The sequence below is a fragment of the Neltuma alba genome, unplaced genomic scaffold (assembly GCF_004799145.2).
Source record: "Neltuma alba isolate B1F8T4 unplaced genomic scaffold, ASM479914v2 tig00011783_pilon, whole genome shotgun sequence".
NCBI lineage: Eukaryota > Viridiplantae > Streptophyta > Magnoliopsida > Fabales > Fabaceae > Neltuma > Neltuma alba.
In genome coordinates this window covers 433854-451639 of record NW_021636406.1, presented here as the reverse complement: position 1 = coordinate 451639, position 17786 = coordinate 433854, and the positions used below count along the sequence as shown (strand labels likewise).

The window sequence follows — 17786 nt, the reverse complement described above, 5'->3', positions numbered from 1 at the left end:
TATCTTGACCAATTATATGCCATAAATCAAACCAAACTTCCATTAACGAGTCCTTTAAAAGGACCAAAGCGTCAATAAAGTGATTCAATTTGAAAGCCCTAAACCTGTGACTTCCTCACTTTTTTTCACTTTGCCTCCAACTTTCTTTTTCAATACCCTCACTGGTCACTACCCTCTCTTCACTTCATCTTCAATCTTCATTCATCCATTATTATTCATTCACACATCTCACAACAAAACATCCACATCCTTCAGTTACATCACATCCACTTGGGTTTTTTTCTTCTCTCTCTACCACCCCTTCATTTTCTTCTCATTTTTCCCCTCTTTTCTCTCCATCCAAACATGTCCTTCTTCAGCACCACACACTTCTTCACCATCATCTTCTTCCTGGTACTCCTTACTTTTCCAGGCACAGCAAGGACCGACCAGACATGCCCGTATCCATGCTACCCACCTCCCATTGGCGGCGGCGGCGGCGGCAATACTCCGACAGCTACCACGGTGACCCCAGCACTGCCACAGACCGGAGGCGGAACAGTATACTCACCACCAACTGGGTATAATAACTACCCCTATTATAACCAACCACCACCGTATGGCTTCGGCGGTGGCGGCGGCAGTGGATATTATGGTGCCCCACCGCCTCCGGAGCCGATTCTGCCATACTTCCCGTTCTATTACAGAAAGCCACCGCATGGGACAGGTGCCTATCCGTCTTCATCGTCTGAATCTTCAGCGTCGTCGTCGGCCGCGGGAGCAGAGAAATGGACAGCAGCAGTATCAGTTTCAGCTTCAGCTCTTTGCTTAGTCCTTTTTGTTTAGTATATTAAAGTGAGAATCTTTAATGTTAATGTTCAAAAATCTTGTTTGAACCGCTCACATTGTGAGAATTATTAATGATTAGTGATGATATGTATCCTCTGTAGTTGATGATGATTTGGTTTTCAGTGATTTTTCAAACTTCTTCTGTGTTTGCGGTACTGATTTTTTTCGATCTTGCCTTTGCAAGTTAGGAAAGGGTGTGTGTTGTTTAAATTATATTGGATGAATTATACTATTTTTTAATATTATTGGAAAATTGTTTCTTTGAATATAACTAATTTTCGGACCAAAACAGATAATTTATTTAATTTTCAAATAATATTTAATTTGACTGAGTGTATTGTTAGGGGAAAAAACTACATCGTCTGTCTCGGAGTAGGTGAGTATCTGAATAATATTCTTCGTATTAGGTCAGATTTGAAAGTTTGTGAGAATATTCGTCATAGGAATAAAGAAATAATATAATATTTATTTAAAAATAAAAATAAGTATTACTAAAATAATATTGTAAAGTCCTTATTAATTCAAATCGTAACAAAAGTATACTGTAGTTATAGTATATTAATGTATTTCCAAGGTCTCCTTCAATTCGTAATTCTTTCTTTTTTATTTTTCTTCATATTGTATAATTTTTTAAAACTGATTTAGTGCCGCAACTTGGATTATATTTTAGTACATAATATATATATTTATATATAGCCAATACAACCTAATATTTTCCTCTCTTCCAATTCTTCTTACATATTTTTTTTTGGCCAAAATTCTTACATATATTATCAAATAGTAATTACATAATACGATAATTACCCACCTCTTGTATATGCATGTTACCAATCTGCATCTCACAAAAAATATGAATAATATGTTAATAGCTAGTTGTTCTAATGACAACACCACTCGTCACTTCAATGAAGTTCTAAGTTTAAGATTGACATTGACATATTTGCTTGTGTGAGTGTGTTTAATTGTAATATAAAAAAATAAACAATGGGTTATACAAATACTTTATTAATATAATATATTTAAAAATAAAAAATGGTTATTAATAAATTAATATTGTAAAATGTTTCTAATTTCATCGCAGGTGTATTTATCTTGACTGCAAAAAAAAATATCAAGAACTTGAGCTCTGTAACTTGATAATATTAACATTTTAACTTTACATTAAAAAATACTGAAACAAATTCATTATTAACAATTATTTCATTTTGTTAGTTTTATGTCAGGACAAGGTTAAAAAAAAAAAAAGGTCTTTTGCAGAAGGATTCTCTAATTAAAGGATATCCTCGAAAAGAGAGGGCATGGTGGTCCCACATATATGTGCGTGGAATGCTGAGAAAAGAAAAGAATTGAGTAATTAAAAAATTACACAAAAATAAAAATAAAAAATAGTGAAGATGACCCACAAAATTTAACGTGGAAAAGGAGGAAAATTCATGGGTGATGAACAAAATTTTTTTACTATATGTATAAAATATATAAAGAGTTTACAATCATAATCTCATCTCCTATGGAGAGATTGGGTGTATATAAAGCTTTTAAAAAAACTAAATTATTATATTGGTTAATAAATAGTATTTCTTAAAAATATCAATTATAAATATGATGGAAAATTGATCGATTTTAAATCAAGATAACAAATAAAAATAATGTCAGTAAATTTTAAAAATTTGAGTCATCATTTTAAGTGAGCGTGGGATGAGCCAAAAGATAATCCAAAGACAGGCTGCCATATGCGCGGTGGCTTGATGCGCAGAGAGGAACCTTTCATAGAAGAAATATCATTAAAAAAATATTTTAAATTAAAAAAACAGAATAATGTTTTAAAAGTATTTTAAATTTAAAATGTTTAATATAAATATTTTTAACTATATATATGATTTAAGGAAAAACTGCAAATAAAGGCAGTGGAATATGAAAAATTACAGATAGAGACCAGTTACAATATTATTATGGATTTTGACAATAATAATATAGGTTTTAATAATAATTTTGTGAATGAGTATTTGTTTATAATTTTTTAAATTTTATGATCTTTATTTACAATTTTTTATAATTTAAAGTACAAATTATAAAAGGTGACATTGTGGTCGCTGCTCAATGTTGAGCGTCTCAAGGATCACACAAATTGAGAATGAGTTCACCTGTTATCAATTTAGGGAGGTTAATAAGAATGTGAAAAGAAATCTTAATAAAATATGTTTATAAATGTTTTTGAATACCGTCTCAAACAAGGCAAATAAAATGGCAATCATGATTTCCCATTTATTTATCTTCTTCTTTGATTTGATTGGGGAAATCAAAATAAATAAAATTTGAAATTATTCCTTTTTTTAAAGATATATAAAAAAGAATAAATGAAAACGTGAATACATATATATAAATATATATAAACTATGAAACTCTTTGTTCAAACTTCAAACTTTCTCTTCATTCCAAAAAATTACTCCTTCCGTTTCTTATTATAAGAGACATTTGATATTTATAGCATGTTCCTAAATATAAGAGACACTTAAAAGTTGTCTCTACTTTTTTGTGTTGATTTCCTATTTTACCCATATTTATTGTCTTCAACTCACACTCTCTCTCCTTCCCACTTCTCTTTCTTTTAAGAATTTACTATTGTTTTCTCTTATACTCTCTCCTTATTAATGCGGGTTTTTTGGAAAAAAAAATATACTTTTTACACATTCATTGTTCTTAACTAATTTTAACTGTTTTTTTTATCTCTTATAATAAGGAACGGAGGGAGTATTGTATACTAAATTTTTGTACCATGTTTCAAAACATAATGATGACAGCTATATAAAATATGAATTTGTCCAATTTAACCGATCCTCTTGTTTGATCCTCCTGCCCAACCTTGTGCAGCGCTATTATCTTTTTAGTTTATTGTGCATGTTTGCCACAACTAATTAATGGCTCCTCATTTTTCTTTTTTTCTTTTTTTATTTTTTTAAGTTTCACTTTTTTTTTCAACTCTCAACAGTACATTTCTTGTTTTGTCACATATTCCTAATCTATTGTCGTCTATTGTCACCTATCCAAAACCTTTCTGCTGTGTAATAATTTTGCCCCCCATATGGTATTAATTAGTTATATATGCTCTATATGTCTTTGTTAGGCACTAACACTTTAAAATAGGACTGTTAAAGACGGGACGGGATCGGGATGGGCTTCTTTCACACTTTGCAGATGAGAGAACAGCCGAGAGCGGAGACTGAGAGGTGACTGGCAAGAGCTTCAGCTTTCAGTGAGAGTGCAAAACACGATTCACTACTTTCGTCAACCGTTGCTGTCTGAATGGAACGAAAGTGAAAAACTGGAGGTTGGAGAGAGGCAGAGACTTAGGGCTTCATATTTTATTTGTTTTTTACTTTTTAACATTTAATAATAATATATAACTCATAATATAATATAAAATTTTTCTTTTTTTAAGTTTCATGTTTTTTTTTCAACTCTCAACAGTACATTTCTTGTTTTGTCACATATTCCTAATCTATCGTTGTCTATTGTCACCTGTCTAAAACCTTTCTGCTATGTAATAATTTTGCCCCCCATATGACGTTAATTATTTATACACGCTCTATCTGTCTTTTTTAGGTACTAGCATTGATCAATGATTAGAGAATGAGGTTAGATCATCCAATGGACTGAAAAACTTTTTTTATGGTTTCAACTAAGCTGGACTGAAATTGGGTGATCATTAAGTCAAAAATTATAATAAGACCGAGAAACAAAATAATTACAAAAAAAAATGGAACTATTTTGGGCTTGATAAAAAAATATTGAGAAAAAATTAAAAAGAAAACCTATAAAAAATAATTGTTCCCTTACAAATCCTAATATATTTCCGGACTCTTTATAATTATATGGTATTATTTCATCGAAAACTTCAGGGTTGGATATAAATTTGTTTCTCGTGTGTATTACTATTATATGCATATAATTATTTTTTATTAATTTTTTAATTTAATTAACTAACTAATTTAACTAATTTATTCCGGTGGAATTCAAGAAGCAATTTGGACTTTGTTTTACTTTCTTTTTCTGTCTCTAACTTGAGTTGAATTTTTTTTGTGTTTTGCTTTCATGCTCATCTTTTCTAGACCATTCATATTTGATCTAGATGGTCGAAATTTATTTTTTAATAATTATATAATTTAAAATAAAAATAATTTATGACTTTTTTAAAAAATAATTGTTTTATTTAAAAATAATTAATAAAAAATATTAAATCTAAACCATGTGGATCAAATCTAGACGCTCGAGAGGAGATGATCATAAAGAGCACCCAAACTAATTTCAATATTTAATTATCCAAACCTCTAAATATTATAATGGAATTAGGACTTATCTAATCGCAGCAATTAAAGATAAACAAATAAATACTATCTACCGTTCTTAATATAAGAGTTCATTTAATTTTTATTTTGGTCCTAAATATAAGACTTTAATATATTCTGTCTCTTATATTTGTCTATTTTTTTTCAAAATAGTCCTTACAATAATAGTAGTTTTAATCAATACATTTGATTATTAAGGATATTTTAAAAAAATAATACTTATTTATTACAAATAACTAATTTAACTAATTTTTTTTAATCTACTTATAACTAATTTTTATGTTTAGCTCCGAAAATAGTGTTACAAGGGACAAGTACCGTCCTCGGGAGCACAACAAACACTCTGTTAAAGGAACTTCCCCAAATTAAATCATGAAATCAGAATTTAAAATCGTATCAAACTAATATATTCTGGAAAACTGTAGTATAGTACAATGAAACAGAGGAAAATTAAAAGTAGTTGACTAATTAGAAAAATAAAGATATATATGAATAAATGAAAGAAAATTATACTTTTTTTTTTGTGAAACAAATTATACTTTGTTCTGGACACAACTAAAACTTTAATCTACTATGATAGAGGGGGGGAAGCAACAATCTTGATTACTGGAAAATACAATTACTATCGATTAGAATAATCGCTATCTGGAGCTATCAATCTCTTTTTGGATGACTGAAAAAAGAAAGAAAGAGAGCTTAGAGGAGTATTTATTTTTTCAAAAGAGATAATAAATAAGAAATTCTACTATCATTAATGCTAAGAGTTAGATCATAGTTGAATTTTGTTTTAAACATAAGACTTTAATTTATTCTATGACTTAAATTTATAACTTTTTTCCTAAGGCATTCATATCAATTCTACCTGTTAAGAGGTTCTCATGAAAGATAATTCAAGTATATAATTAAATAGAATAGTTCAGAAAAATAAACATATATTTACTATAAATAATCAACTCAACTATTTTTTTTAATATTTCTAAATTAATTACTCTGAAGAGCTCTAAACCTAACCATAGCTTTTGGCTCAAGATTAAAACCTGACATAGCCATCATAGTGTCACCTGAAGTGTATAAGCAAGATAAAAGATATATGCTCTTCTAACCCTAAAAAACTAACACCAACTTGTACCAATTTTTCCTGTCATAGCCTCCATAAGAATAAACTTTGATTTCAACGTTTTTCCGCCCAAACTAATAATAAATAATCACCTAAAGGAACCCATCTTTCGTCCCCAGTCAGCTCAGCAACCTTCCCTTGACATTCAGAAAACCTCCCAGTCCCACCGTGCCAAAATCCAAGTCATAGGATTAACAATAGAAATTAGCCTATAAAAACAATTACTCATCCGATCCTTAATATAAAACCTATTTAACTAATTTAATTAAATTAAAAAAGTTATGTCAGTTAGTTAATTATAAGAAATATGACACGTTTTTCCTAAAATGCTATAATCATCTTTCTTAATACTCTCTCTTCCTCTTCTACTTGATTATGGTTGAGGGAGTATCTATACAAGTAATTTAGAGAAAATTGATAAATATGAAAAATAAGTGTTATGATTAAGACCAAAACTAACTCAACAATTGGGTCCTATATTAAGAACCGGAAGAGTATCTTATGATCTAATGAGATTAGTAGGAAAGCTTTCTTGTAAGTAATAGATTACGGGTTTAGTTCCACTTGTAGAGACATATAAGGCTAGACCATTAAAAACAAGGGAGCTAATCGGCATGGAAGGATACTAAAGAATGAGAATAAGAAGTATAATTCAATATCATTAATTAGTCAAAACTTAAGTAAAACCTAATTAGTAAATGGGTAACAAAGTAATTATTATCAAATTTATAGGAAGGTGATTTAAGGTTTACTTGTTAGTTTAAGTTAAGAAAATAATTAATTTATAGATTATTTAAAAATTTAATAAAAGAATAATTTCTTTAAAATTTTCTGGTGATATAATTTATTTAAAACTTTTTATAAAAAGTAAAAATTATTTTAGACTTGGTTTCCATGAGATGATTTGTTGTTTGGTATTTTTTAAGTTTTAAATTTTATGGCATCTATTTGTACTTCGATATTTTTATTAATATTCTCTCTTATTCCAATGTATAACATCTGATTTAATATAATTGTTTTTTCAAAAACTACTATTAAGAGATTATTTCAATAATTAGAAATCCGTTAGAAATATGAAAATTCTACTTCTGCCATTAATTTATTTGGGTTTATTTGGGTTAACTCAAAGCTTTGGCCTATGTGTATTCGAAAGTTTTTTCAAACAATATTGTCTCGGAAATTTACAAAATGTAGCAATATTGCCCTGCCAGAGGTGGTAAGTTTTCGATCTTAGGCCCACGATGCCATGCTTGGGAAGTGTGATAGGGCAAATGATGAGAGAGGGAGGAGGAATAAAAGCATCTGATACGTCAATGACTTGGGGGTGTTTGGATACTCTGAAAAGTATTTCTCAAAAATACTTTTTTGTAAATCGAGATAAACTTCTCCACATATTTATCTCATAGACCGTGAAATCACTTATGAAATTATGGTTTAGTTTCCATCCAAACACCTCCTTAGATCATGAGTGTCACTTACAAACGTCCAACAAATTGAGTAAATTTAACTAGTCTCTCCACCTCCTTTTCTCTTTATTTTCATAAACTTTCTATCTTAATTATTAAGGCTGTCCAAATTTCATGCTTTTAAAAATAATTTTACAAAATATTTTTTATTATTGTTTTAAATTATACTTTTTTGAGTAAAAAATTGTTTTGTTTTGAATTATACAGACTAAAATTTAATTTAATTTATTTATTTTTGAAGATTTAAGATTTTATTTATAATTTTATAAATATGACATTTAAACTGTTAAAATCTTAACCTTAAAATAAGAAGTGGACAAAAATAAAAAAAGAAGTAGAGGGTGACATTGCTATATTACTCCTCCGGTCCTTAATATAAGACCCATTTAACTAATTTGATTAGATTAAGAAAGTTAAGTAAGTTAATTAATTATAAGAAAAGTGACACATTTTTCCTAAAACACCATAATCATCTTTCTTAATACCCCTCTCTCTCTTCTACTTGATTATGATTTAGAGAATATCTATAGGGGTAATTTAGAGAAAATTGATAAATATGAGAAATGAGTCTTATATTTAGGACCAAAACCAACTCAAGAATTATGTCTTATATTAAGGACAGGAGGAGTAGTATATTTTGTATCCTTTAGGAAATTGTTTAAAAAAACTTTAGATACACGTTGCAAAAATTTTCAGGGCAAAAATCTTAACCCTAAATTATTCTGAGAACCGTTTTTGGCGGAAAAAAAATTGAGAAACGTGTTATAGATTAGCGGCCGTTTCACCGTGTTAGGTCATTCATCGATCTGGACGGCGAAGGGCAGAAATACTGGCGTCGCAGTGGAACGAAGCCTGTTTTTCTGATTTGGTTCCATCTGTATTTTGGCTACCTTCGACGGTTTCTTCTTCTGAGTTTTCTCGATCGTAACAGTCAATCAGTCAGCAATGGAAGGTAAATCGGTAACCACACCAGTTATGGCTTCGCTCGCATTCGGAGTTTTCCTTCTTTAAAAAAGTAACTTTTCGAAATGTGGAAATGGGTTATTCAATCGGCCATGTTGTGCATTTTTGCTTGGGTAGGTTCACTGATTGCAAAGGAAAGCTAGTAACATATATTCTCTGCTTTCTTCGTTCTTTGTTGTTTCGGTTTCCTTTCTTTTAGTTCTTAGTTATAATTGGTGATTCTGGTTACTCTCCTATTGCTCAAGATATTGGTAAGAACTTGCTGACTTGCTGTAGCTGCATTTATCTAGCTATGATGAATGCATTGTCTTGGGTCATGAGCTGGGAAAATTAAAAAATAATGATCCTGTCGGTTTTTTCTTTGTTGCGTTTTCTATGAATCTGTGAGAAATCTATTACTGATGAATTTAACTGGCATAATGATGTGTTACAAACTTACATCAGCAGGTCAAATATAAATCTTGATTCAGCTGTCAGGTTACAAAATGAATTCTGTAACATGTATAAGGTCAAGTTGGTGGATGAGCTCATCTGATTGACTTATGATGTGTCGTATCCAATCCAGTAATTAGTGGAATCGATGAATTAGATAGTCTAATTTCTGTATTTCAATGTATTGGAAGGTTTTGCCATCCTGTGTTCGTTTAAATATAGAGGCCTTTCTATTGATCATAACTTATAACATAGGCCCTGTAATTGCCTACCCCTTTGTGGTATAAAAGAGGTAATAATTTTATCAGAACTAAGTTTTTGTGATTCTTAGGGTAAAAGCTAATACTAAATTATAATATGCTAACCTTTTTTCCCCTTCTAATCTGACTATGCTACCCTTATGCTTACTTAATACCTTAATACCTTTGAAGAAATTAGGGAGATGGATCCGTTGTTAAATCTTCCTGCTTCCTCAGTCTGTTTAGGGTTTATGGGATTTGAATAGAAATATCCTCTATGAGTATATTCATGATTTTATTCTAGGTTATAACCTAAGTCATGCTTCAGCACTCGTAAAATAATCTATTTTTGTGAATGCAAATATGGGCATATGATGGTTTTACACTTGATCTCTGAACTGCAGGTAAGTTCATATGTTGACAAGTTTATCTACTGATGCCCTCTCTGTTTGCACCAATAATAGAAGCAGAAAAGTGTCAACAAAGTGGGGAGACTGTCATAACTAGTTGGTTACTGCTGTTAAGTTTGGAAACTGTTGACATAGTTGTGACTATATATTATTCTTCTATTTCATCTAAAACTTCCTTTATGATTGAGAAAGAGGGTTTTTAAAGAGGAAAGGTTCTTCATTTCGTTTTACTTGTAATCGCGATAAAATGAAGCTATCTGCTTATTTCAGTTTCACTGTTTGATATCTGTTAACTGCTTGGCTAAAGAAAGTAGACATTTATTTTTCCTTCAATCCTTTTCTCCTTTTCGTGTAGCACTTCTGAATGTTTTTAGTGGGTTCCCGGGTCAGATTCTTATTCAATGAAAATGATAGTGTGTCTCTACTTTAGTTGTTTGGTGTATTTGAATTGTACTATGCATTTTTATTTTTTGCTTCATTTTGGGTTCATGCATTGATGACATTCGTTTGGTTAGGATCTCAGAAAACAGCTGTATTGAAAATCTGGAAGCCTGAAATATTCTTAAATAAATTATACACTTGAGGCACTACTGGTTACCGGATAGTTGTATTGGAGAAAAAGGTTTCCAAAAGCTTTTTGGGTTACTAAATTTCTTGAAAACTTCTGTTTTTTCTTGTGTACTTTCTTCATGGTAACTTCTGACATTTCTGTGTATTGAATTGTGACTTTTCTGGCTTACTATATAGCTAAGTCGACTGGCTGGATGAGATGACCATGTCCTGATTGATTTTGTTATTACGCTTCTAAGCTCTTGTCCTCGGCTGCCGTTGACACTCTTTGTTAGGAACTTATAGATGGATAAACCATGGATTCTTCTGACTAGCCATAAAAAAAAACCATCAATCGCTTCTTTTTTCATAGATTAACAATAAACATGCTAGCATTTAACATATTTGTTAACAGGGGTCATTCACAATGAGGCTGCATTTCACCATCCTGTATGTGAAATGACTGCGTGATCAAAGAAAAATTGCACAATGCCAGAGACAATTCAAGGGTGGAGCTTGGCCTAAATAAAGTTTTGCCATTCACAGCAGGTTATAACATCCCAGAGTGCAATCCGATAAAACATGTGGGTTTCCATCATTTCTGTGGCGCATTATGTCATAGGTGATAACCTTCCGAAGTTGGCACTACACTGAAACATATGCATGTTTTCACCCTTCTGGTGCTTGTCAGTTGCTGTTTCTACCTCCCTCACTCTCGGCACTTCAACTCTCCATCCGTTGCTCTCGCCGGCATCTCCGTCCGACGCTCTCGCCAACTCTTCTCCCTCCATCACTGTTGCGATAACATATGTCAAAAACAGATCTCCCTTTCTCTTCTTCCCTCTGGCCACTCTCCTCCCTTTGTCATTGTCGCCAGCGCATTGGGTCTTCTTGCAGCCGGAACACTTGAAAAAGGCTCCCTTTCTTCTTCTGTGGTGTGGCAGGAGTTTGTTCAGTCTGTGTTGCCTCCCTTTATCCAATCCAGATCGGTGCTGTCCTCCTTGTCTCTTCTTCTGTCCGTGTGGCCGCCGGTGTTCCTGATTCTGCAACATTGCTCAACCGTGGTGTGCTGTGAAGTGTTGGAATATAGGTACGTAGTTGGATAACTAGATCTGGACCTCTGTTCTTTGATTGATCGATTTCCCTTCTGGCTGTCTGTGACTCTGTTAATGACTCTGGCTGTATGATCAATTTGTGGATCTGACTGTCTGTGACTGTGTTAATGAACTACCATTTGCGTTTCCAGAGCGATGGCATCTTATGTTTGGAAATCTGTTGATTTATGGAGCAAATGACCTTTGTTCTTTGCACTTCAGCGAGAGTTGTATGTCCGGTTTCGCTGAGTATATCAGTGATAGTATATCACCTTCCCTTTGATGATATACTATCAATGGTTTCATCATATGTCCGGTTGCACAAAAAACTCTGTTCCAATCAGTTTCTTGTCATTTTGAAAAGCAGAATTACATATATGGTTTCGCTGAGTGACATTTTCAAATTCTTCTTGTTTAGCTTAGAATGGGAAATGAAGAATTACAATGGATTGTCTAGTGGTTATGACACTTGTGCATATATTCAAGCAGCACCACCTATTCTGCCATTTTAAAAGATTTCCAATGCCCTTCTTTTTTCTTTTTATTGGTAATTTGATCTCTTCCATTAAAAACATTATTGGATCGGCCTCTTGCTTCATTGCCTTGTTTTAATGAATTTAGGCTAGAGAAAGAGGTCTGTAACTTGAGAGTAAGGCCCCATTTTTATTTATCTGCCCCAGCCCTGTTATCGTCATTGTGCTCCTATTACAAAATACAAGGAAAATGGGAGCTGAAGGTCTGTAGTCATACCGTACTATGAGGATCGGGGAACATAATTTATGGGAGGAAGAATATTGCAATTCTTGTGTTTTGTATAGTTTATTTATTATCAGCTTTTGGTCTTTGAAATTGAAGGGGACTCCTTAGCTGGTACACTGTGGTGTAATTTTTTCTTCTCATTTTCCTCGTTTTAATGTACGAGATTTTTCTGGGCAAATGTAAGTTGATCACAGAATAATTTTTATGCATTTCTGATTGAAAAAAATTCCCATTTAAAAACACTTAAAATAAAAGTATTTTTCGTATAAAAAAATTATTTCTATCTTTTAAAACTAAAAGGATACGGTGAATATATTCTGCTGATTACTCTCAATAGTTTTGATATTAATTTTGTTTGTTTGAATTCACTTTTGGTGATAAATTGATTAACATGTTTGTGGGTTTATACTGTTTGATTATACTGCATGATTCTAGACTAATTTTGAGTTTGATACATATGTAATTTCAAACTATGCGTAACGATAAAGGCAAAGTACATTGGGATGTGAACACCACAAGTGTTTTTCTCAAAGTATGTGTTGACCATATTTATAGCAAACATCGTTAAGAATCTTCGTTTACAAAGCAAAGTTGGGACAACATTCACAAAGCATTCAATGAAAAGACAGGGAGAGAATATGAAAAACAAACAGCTAAAAAATAGGTTAGATAACTTGAGGGAAGAATAGAAGGCATTTGAGTCACTAATTGCTAAGGAGACTAGTATAAGGTGGGACCTTGAAAGAAACACAGTGGTGGCATATGATTAGTGGTGGGAGAGGAAAAAACGGTATGAACTATCTTGTGTTAATTTATAAGTAGTATTATACTTTTGGAAGTGATTTAACTTTGGTTTACTTTTGACTTTACAGGAAAATCCAGCATATGAAAAGTTCAAGCACCATGGGCTAAGGTTTCGAACTGATTAGAAACTGTATTCAAGGACACTATGGCATCAGGAGAGGATATGTGGGCACCATCTTGGACCCAGCCTGAGTCACAGAGGGTTGATCAGTCAAATGACTACCAACCAACAATGGATTGGGAAGAAGGTTTAGGGGATAGTGAAGACGGGCTTTTAGGTGTTGATATTGGATGCTGTGTAGGAGTTTTGGACGATTTGGATGGCATCAATTTAACTGCAAACACATCGAACACTACACTCATTGTACCTAGTGGTTTAGAAAGTCAAGGGATGAGGAAGAGAGGTGAAGGGTTGGATAAGTACAAGAAGCAAGAAATGCTAGCAACAAAAAGAATAACAGATGCAGTAAGTTCGATTGCTACTGCTTCAAAGGAAATAGCAAAGGCAATAAACAAAATGTCTAATAGTGATATCACTACTGAACTTACCACTGATCTGCTGAGTATGGAGGAAATTGCCAGTGACACTCATCTTTGTGTCATCTGTTGTAATCTTTTGGCAAACAAGACTTTCAGAGACATATATGCTGGCCTGAGAGGAAATCGTGAGGTATTAGTAGCTTGGTTGAAGTACAATGCTAAAAACCCACCGCCGTACGCTGCACCCAAGAATCCTTGAGTGCTATTGAGTGACTTATTATGACTTATGTTTTTTTACCTTAATGTGTTTGGTTACTATGTGTTGTGACGATATGTTTAATGATTATGGGTGTTTAATGATTATGTTTAATATTGTGTTTCATGACTATGTTTAATTATTATGTTAAAGTTTAATGACTATTTGTGTATTGTCTTTTCTTTTTTTGTGAAAATATTACTCACATTTAGTATTTAACCACTTACAAGTAACATAATCCATATCTGATTCAACAGAGGGTTGGGGTGATTGTTGGGATGAACGGTTTCAATTACTTTTTGCTTTATATGAACACAACACAATTATTAGAGCTAAGTGTGTTAATGGGTTAGTATGTGACACTTTTTCTGTGCAAATAGCTATGCAGAACGAGTGAATAAACAGGTTATTTATGGGTACAAGAACTTTTGCACGGGCATGAAGGACGATCTAAGAATATGTTTTGAATAGAAACAGACATTCCATTGGTTATGCTCTAAATTGGTTGAATATGGGTTACAAAATTCTCAGTACATAGGTGTTCATGAATTTATTGTCATGTTGTTAAATACAATTGCGCATGGCCAGTGTAATAGGATGATTCAAAAAAGGTTTCAGTGTTTAGAAGAAATTGTCAGTCAGCATTTTCATAGAGTGTTGGATGCTTGCCTCAATTTATCTCGAGAAAATATCAAGCTAATTGATCTTGTATTTTCCTATTGTCACCAAAAAATAGCAAATGATCTATGGTATTTTTTTTTTTTAAAAGATACAATTGGAGCAATTGATTGTACGCATATAAACTATAAAGTTAGTTGACTAGGTAAGACGAATATTTTGGGAGGAAGGGATTTCTTGGTTAAAATGTCATGGCCGTACGGGATTGTAATATGTGCTTCACGTTCATGTTGGTGAGCTAGGAAGGTAGTGCACATGATGCTCGTGTCTTTTATTTTGCTATCTCAACTCTATCCATCAATTTCCCTCTTCCACCTGAAGGTATATTTTTTTAAATTTCAAATCAATTATTTTAAAATTCTGCTTCAATTGCATTATTTTCACCTCAACATAATTGAGTCATGATTTTCTAAGCAAATATTATTTGGTTGATGTTGGTTATTCATCACAAGTGGAATACCTTGGCCCGTACAAACGTGAGTGCTATCACTTTCCCGACTTTAATCGTCACTCAGGATTTAGAAATGAGAATGACGCTTTCAATTATTATCATTTAAGTTTGAGATGCATTATTGAACGAACTTTGAGGTTTGGAAGAATAAGTTTGCAATCTCTAGAATACGCCCAAATTCAAGTTTCAAACACAGGTCCGCATAGTTTGTGCAACAATGGTTGTCCATAATTTTATCAGGCAAAATTCTCCAAGTGATGATCACTTTATAAAAGCTGAACATGGAAGTGTAATAGATGAAGACAGTAATCATGTGGCTGGTGAGGCTTCCTCCTCAAGTTTGACATCTGCAGCACAGATTAATCGTGTTTGTGACTCGATTAGACACTAAATTATGCACAGCTTACGATCTAATTAGTTAGTGATTTTATTTACTTTAATTAGAGATTAAAAATTTACATTCATGTTTGTCCATTGTATATATTTAATTAATTATCTACAATGTGTTTTCAAAATTTTTTCAGTAACAAATATTTTTATTTTATAATTTCACAAATAAACTATTTTTATTTTATCATAATAATTTTAGGTATTTTTTTAATTATTATCACATCAAAAACATAAAATATCAAACACTATTATTCAATAAAGTCCATGTCCGTTTCAGTCATTTTACAATGCTAAAAACCCGTATTCAAGGATACTATAGCATCAGAAAGGATATGTGAGCACTATCTTGGACCCAGCCTAAGCCACAGAGGGTTGATAAGCCAAATGACTATCAATCAACAATGGATTGGGAAAAAAGGTTTAGGGGATAGTGAAGACAGGCTTTTAGGTGTTGACACTGGACGTTGTACAGGAGTGTTCGGACAATTTGGACGGCATTAATTTAACTGCAAACACATCGAATACTACACCCACTGTACCTAGTGGTTCAGAAAGTCAAGGGAGGAGGAAAGAGGTGAAGGGGTGGATAAGTGCAAGAAGCAAAAAATGCCAGCAACAAAAAGAATAGCAGATGCAATAAGTTCGATTGCTACTGCTTCAAAGGATATAGCAGAGGCAATAAACAAAATGTCCAATAGTGATATCACTACTGAGCTTACCATTAATCTGCTGAGTATGGAGGATACTGAATTATCTTTTCTTTTTTTGTGAAAATATTACTATGTTTACTATTGTGTTTTTTATGACTATGTTTAATTATTATGTTAAAGTTTAATGATTATTTGTGTATTATCTTTTTTTTTGGGTGAAAATATTACTCATATTTAGTATTTAACCACTTATAGGTAATATAATCCATGTTTGATTCAGCAGAGGGTTGGGGTGAGAGTTGGGATGATAATGGGGGAGATGAACGGTCTCAATTACTTCTTACTTTACATGAACACAACACAATTATTAGAGCTAAATGTGTTAATGGGTTAGTATGTGACATCTTTTCTATGCAAACAGCCATGCAGAACTAGTGAACAAATAGGTTATTTATGAGTACAAGAATTTTTGCATGGGCATGAAGGACGGTCTAAGGATATGTTTCGAATGGAAACAGAGACATTCCATCGATTATGCCCTAAATTGGTTGAACATGATTTACAAAATTCTAAGTACATAGGTGTCCATGAATCTGTTGCCATGTTCTTGAATACAATTGCGCATGGCCAGTGTAATAGGATGATTCAAAAAAGTTTCAGTGTTTAGGAGAAACTGTCAGTCAGCATTTTCATAAAGTGTTGGATCCTTGCCTCAATTTATGTTGAGAAAATATCAAGTCAACTGATCCTATATTTTCCTATTGTTACCCAAAAATAGCCAATGATCTATGATACTTTCCATTTTTTAAGGATGCAATCAAAGCAATTGATGGCACCTATATAAATTGTAAGATTAGTTGAGCTAGGCAAGAAAAATATTTTGGGAGGAAGGATTTCCCAATCAAAATGTTATGGCCGTATGTGATTGGGATATGTGCTTCACGTTCGTGTTGGCGGGCTAGGAAGGTAGTGCACATAATGCTCGTGTTTTTCATTCTGCTATCTTAACTCTATCCATGAATTTTCCTCATCCACCTGAAGGTATATTTCTTTAAATTTCAAATCAATTATTTTTAAATTCTGCTTCAATTGTATTATTTTCACCTCAACATAATTGAGTCATGATTTTCTAGGCAAATATTATTTGGTTGATACTGGTTATCCATCACAAGTGGGATACCTTGGCCCTACAAACATGAGTGCTATCACCTTCCAGACTTTAATTGTCACTTAGGATTTAGAAATGAGAATGAGGCCTTCAATTATTATCATTCAAGTTTGAGATGCACTATGAAAGAACTTTTGGGGTTTGGAAGAATACATTTGTAATCTTAAGAGATATGCCCAAATTCAAGTTTCAAACACAGGTCCGCATAGTTTGTGCAACAATGATTGTCCATAATTTTATCAGGCAAAATTCTCCAACTGATGATCACTTTATACAAGCTGAATATGAAAGTGTAATAGATGAAGACAATAATCATGCACTGGTGAGGCTTCCTCGTCAAGTTTAACATTGCGCAAATGAATCGTATTCATGACTTAATTAGAGACTAAATTATACACAGCTTACGATCTAATTAGTTATGTGATTTTATTTACTTTAATTAGAGACCAAATGAATTTTAATTTATATTCATATTTGTCCATTATATATATTTAACTAATTATCTACAATGTGTTTTCAAAATTTTCTCAATAACAAATATTTTTATTTTATAATTTCACGAATAAACTATTTTTATTTTATCATAATAATTTTAGATATTTTTTTAACTATTATCACATTAAAAACATAAAATATCAAACACTACTATTCAATAAAATCTGTGTCCTTTTCAGTCATTTTACAACTGAACTCATTTTTTTATTTAATT

At 32.2% G+C, this 17786-nt stretch overlaps 2 protein-coding genes and 1 non-coding gene across 8 annotated transcripts; all 3 read left to right on the top strand.

Annotated features, from left to right (window-relative positions):
* The first annotated feature begins 322 nt into the window (after positions 1–322).
* On the top strand, positions 323–1042 carry LOC114717947 (postacrosomal sheath WW domain-binding protein-like). The gene has a single exon (XM_028903190.1). The coding sequence runs from the start codon at positions 346–348 to the stop codon at positions 823–825; it is 480 nt and encodes a 159-aa protein (XP_028759023.1). The 5' UTR covers positions 323–345; the 3' UTR covers positions 826–1042.
* Positions 1043–8540: 7498 nt separating this feature from the next.
* Positions 8541–13866, top strand: LOC114717946 (uncharacterized). 6 transcript variants are annotated; one of them, XM_028903187.1, is made up of 3 exons: positions 8541–8706; positions 10546–11437; positions 13073–13866. In XM_028903187.1, exon 3 carries the CDS (start codon positions 13150–13152, stop codon positions 13741–13743), a length of 594 nt encoding a protein of 197 aa, XP_028759020.1. In that variant the 5' UTR covers positions 8541–8706; positions 10546–11437; positions 13073–13149; the 3' UTR covers positions 13744–13866. The 6 variants fall into 6 exon arrangements, with proteins under 6 accessions (XP_028759020.1, XP_028759019.1, XP_028759021.1 ...); XM_028903186.1 differs by having other exon boundaries at positions 9793–11437; XM_028903183.1 differs by having other exon boundaries at positions 8544–8706; positions 10763–11437.
* Positions 9766–9829, top strand: LOC114717973 (small nucleolar RNA snoR101). The gene has a single exon (XR_003737767.1). It is a non-coding gene; the product is annotated as a small nucleolar RNA snoR101 (small nucleolar RNA).
* Positions 13867–17786: the final 3920 nt, after the last annotated feature.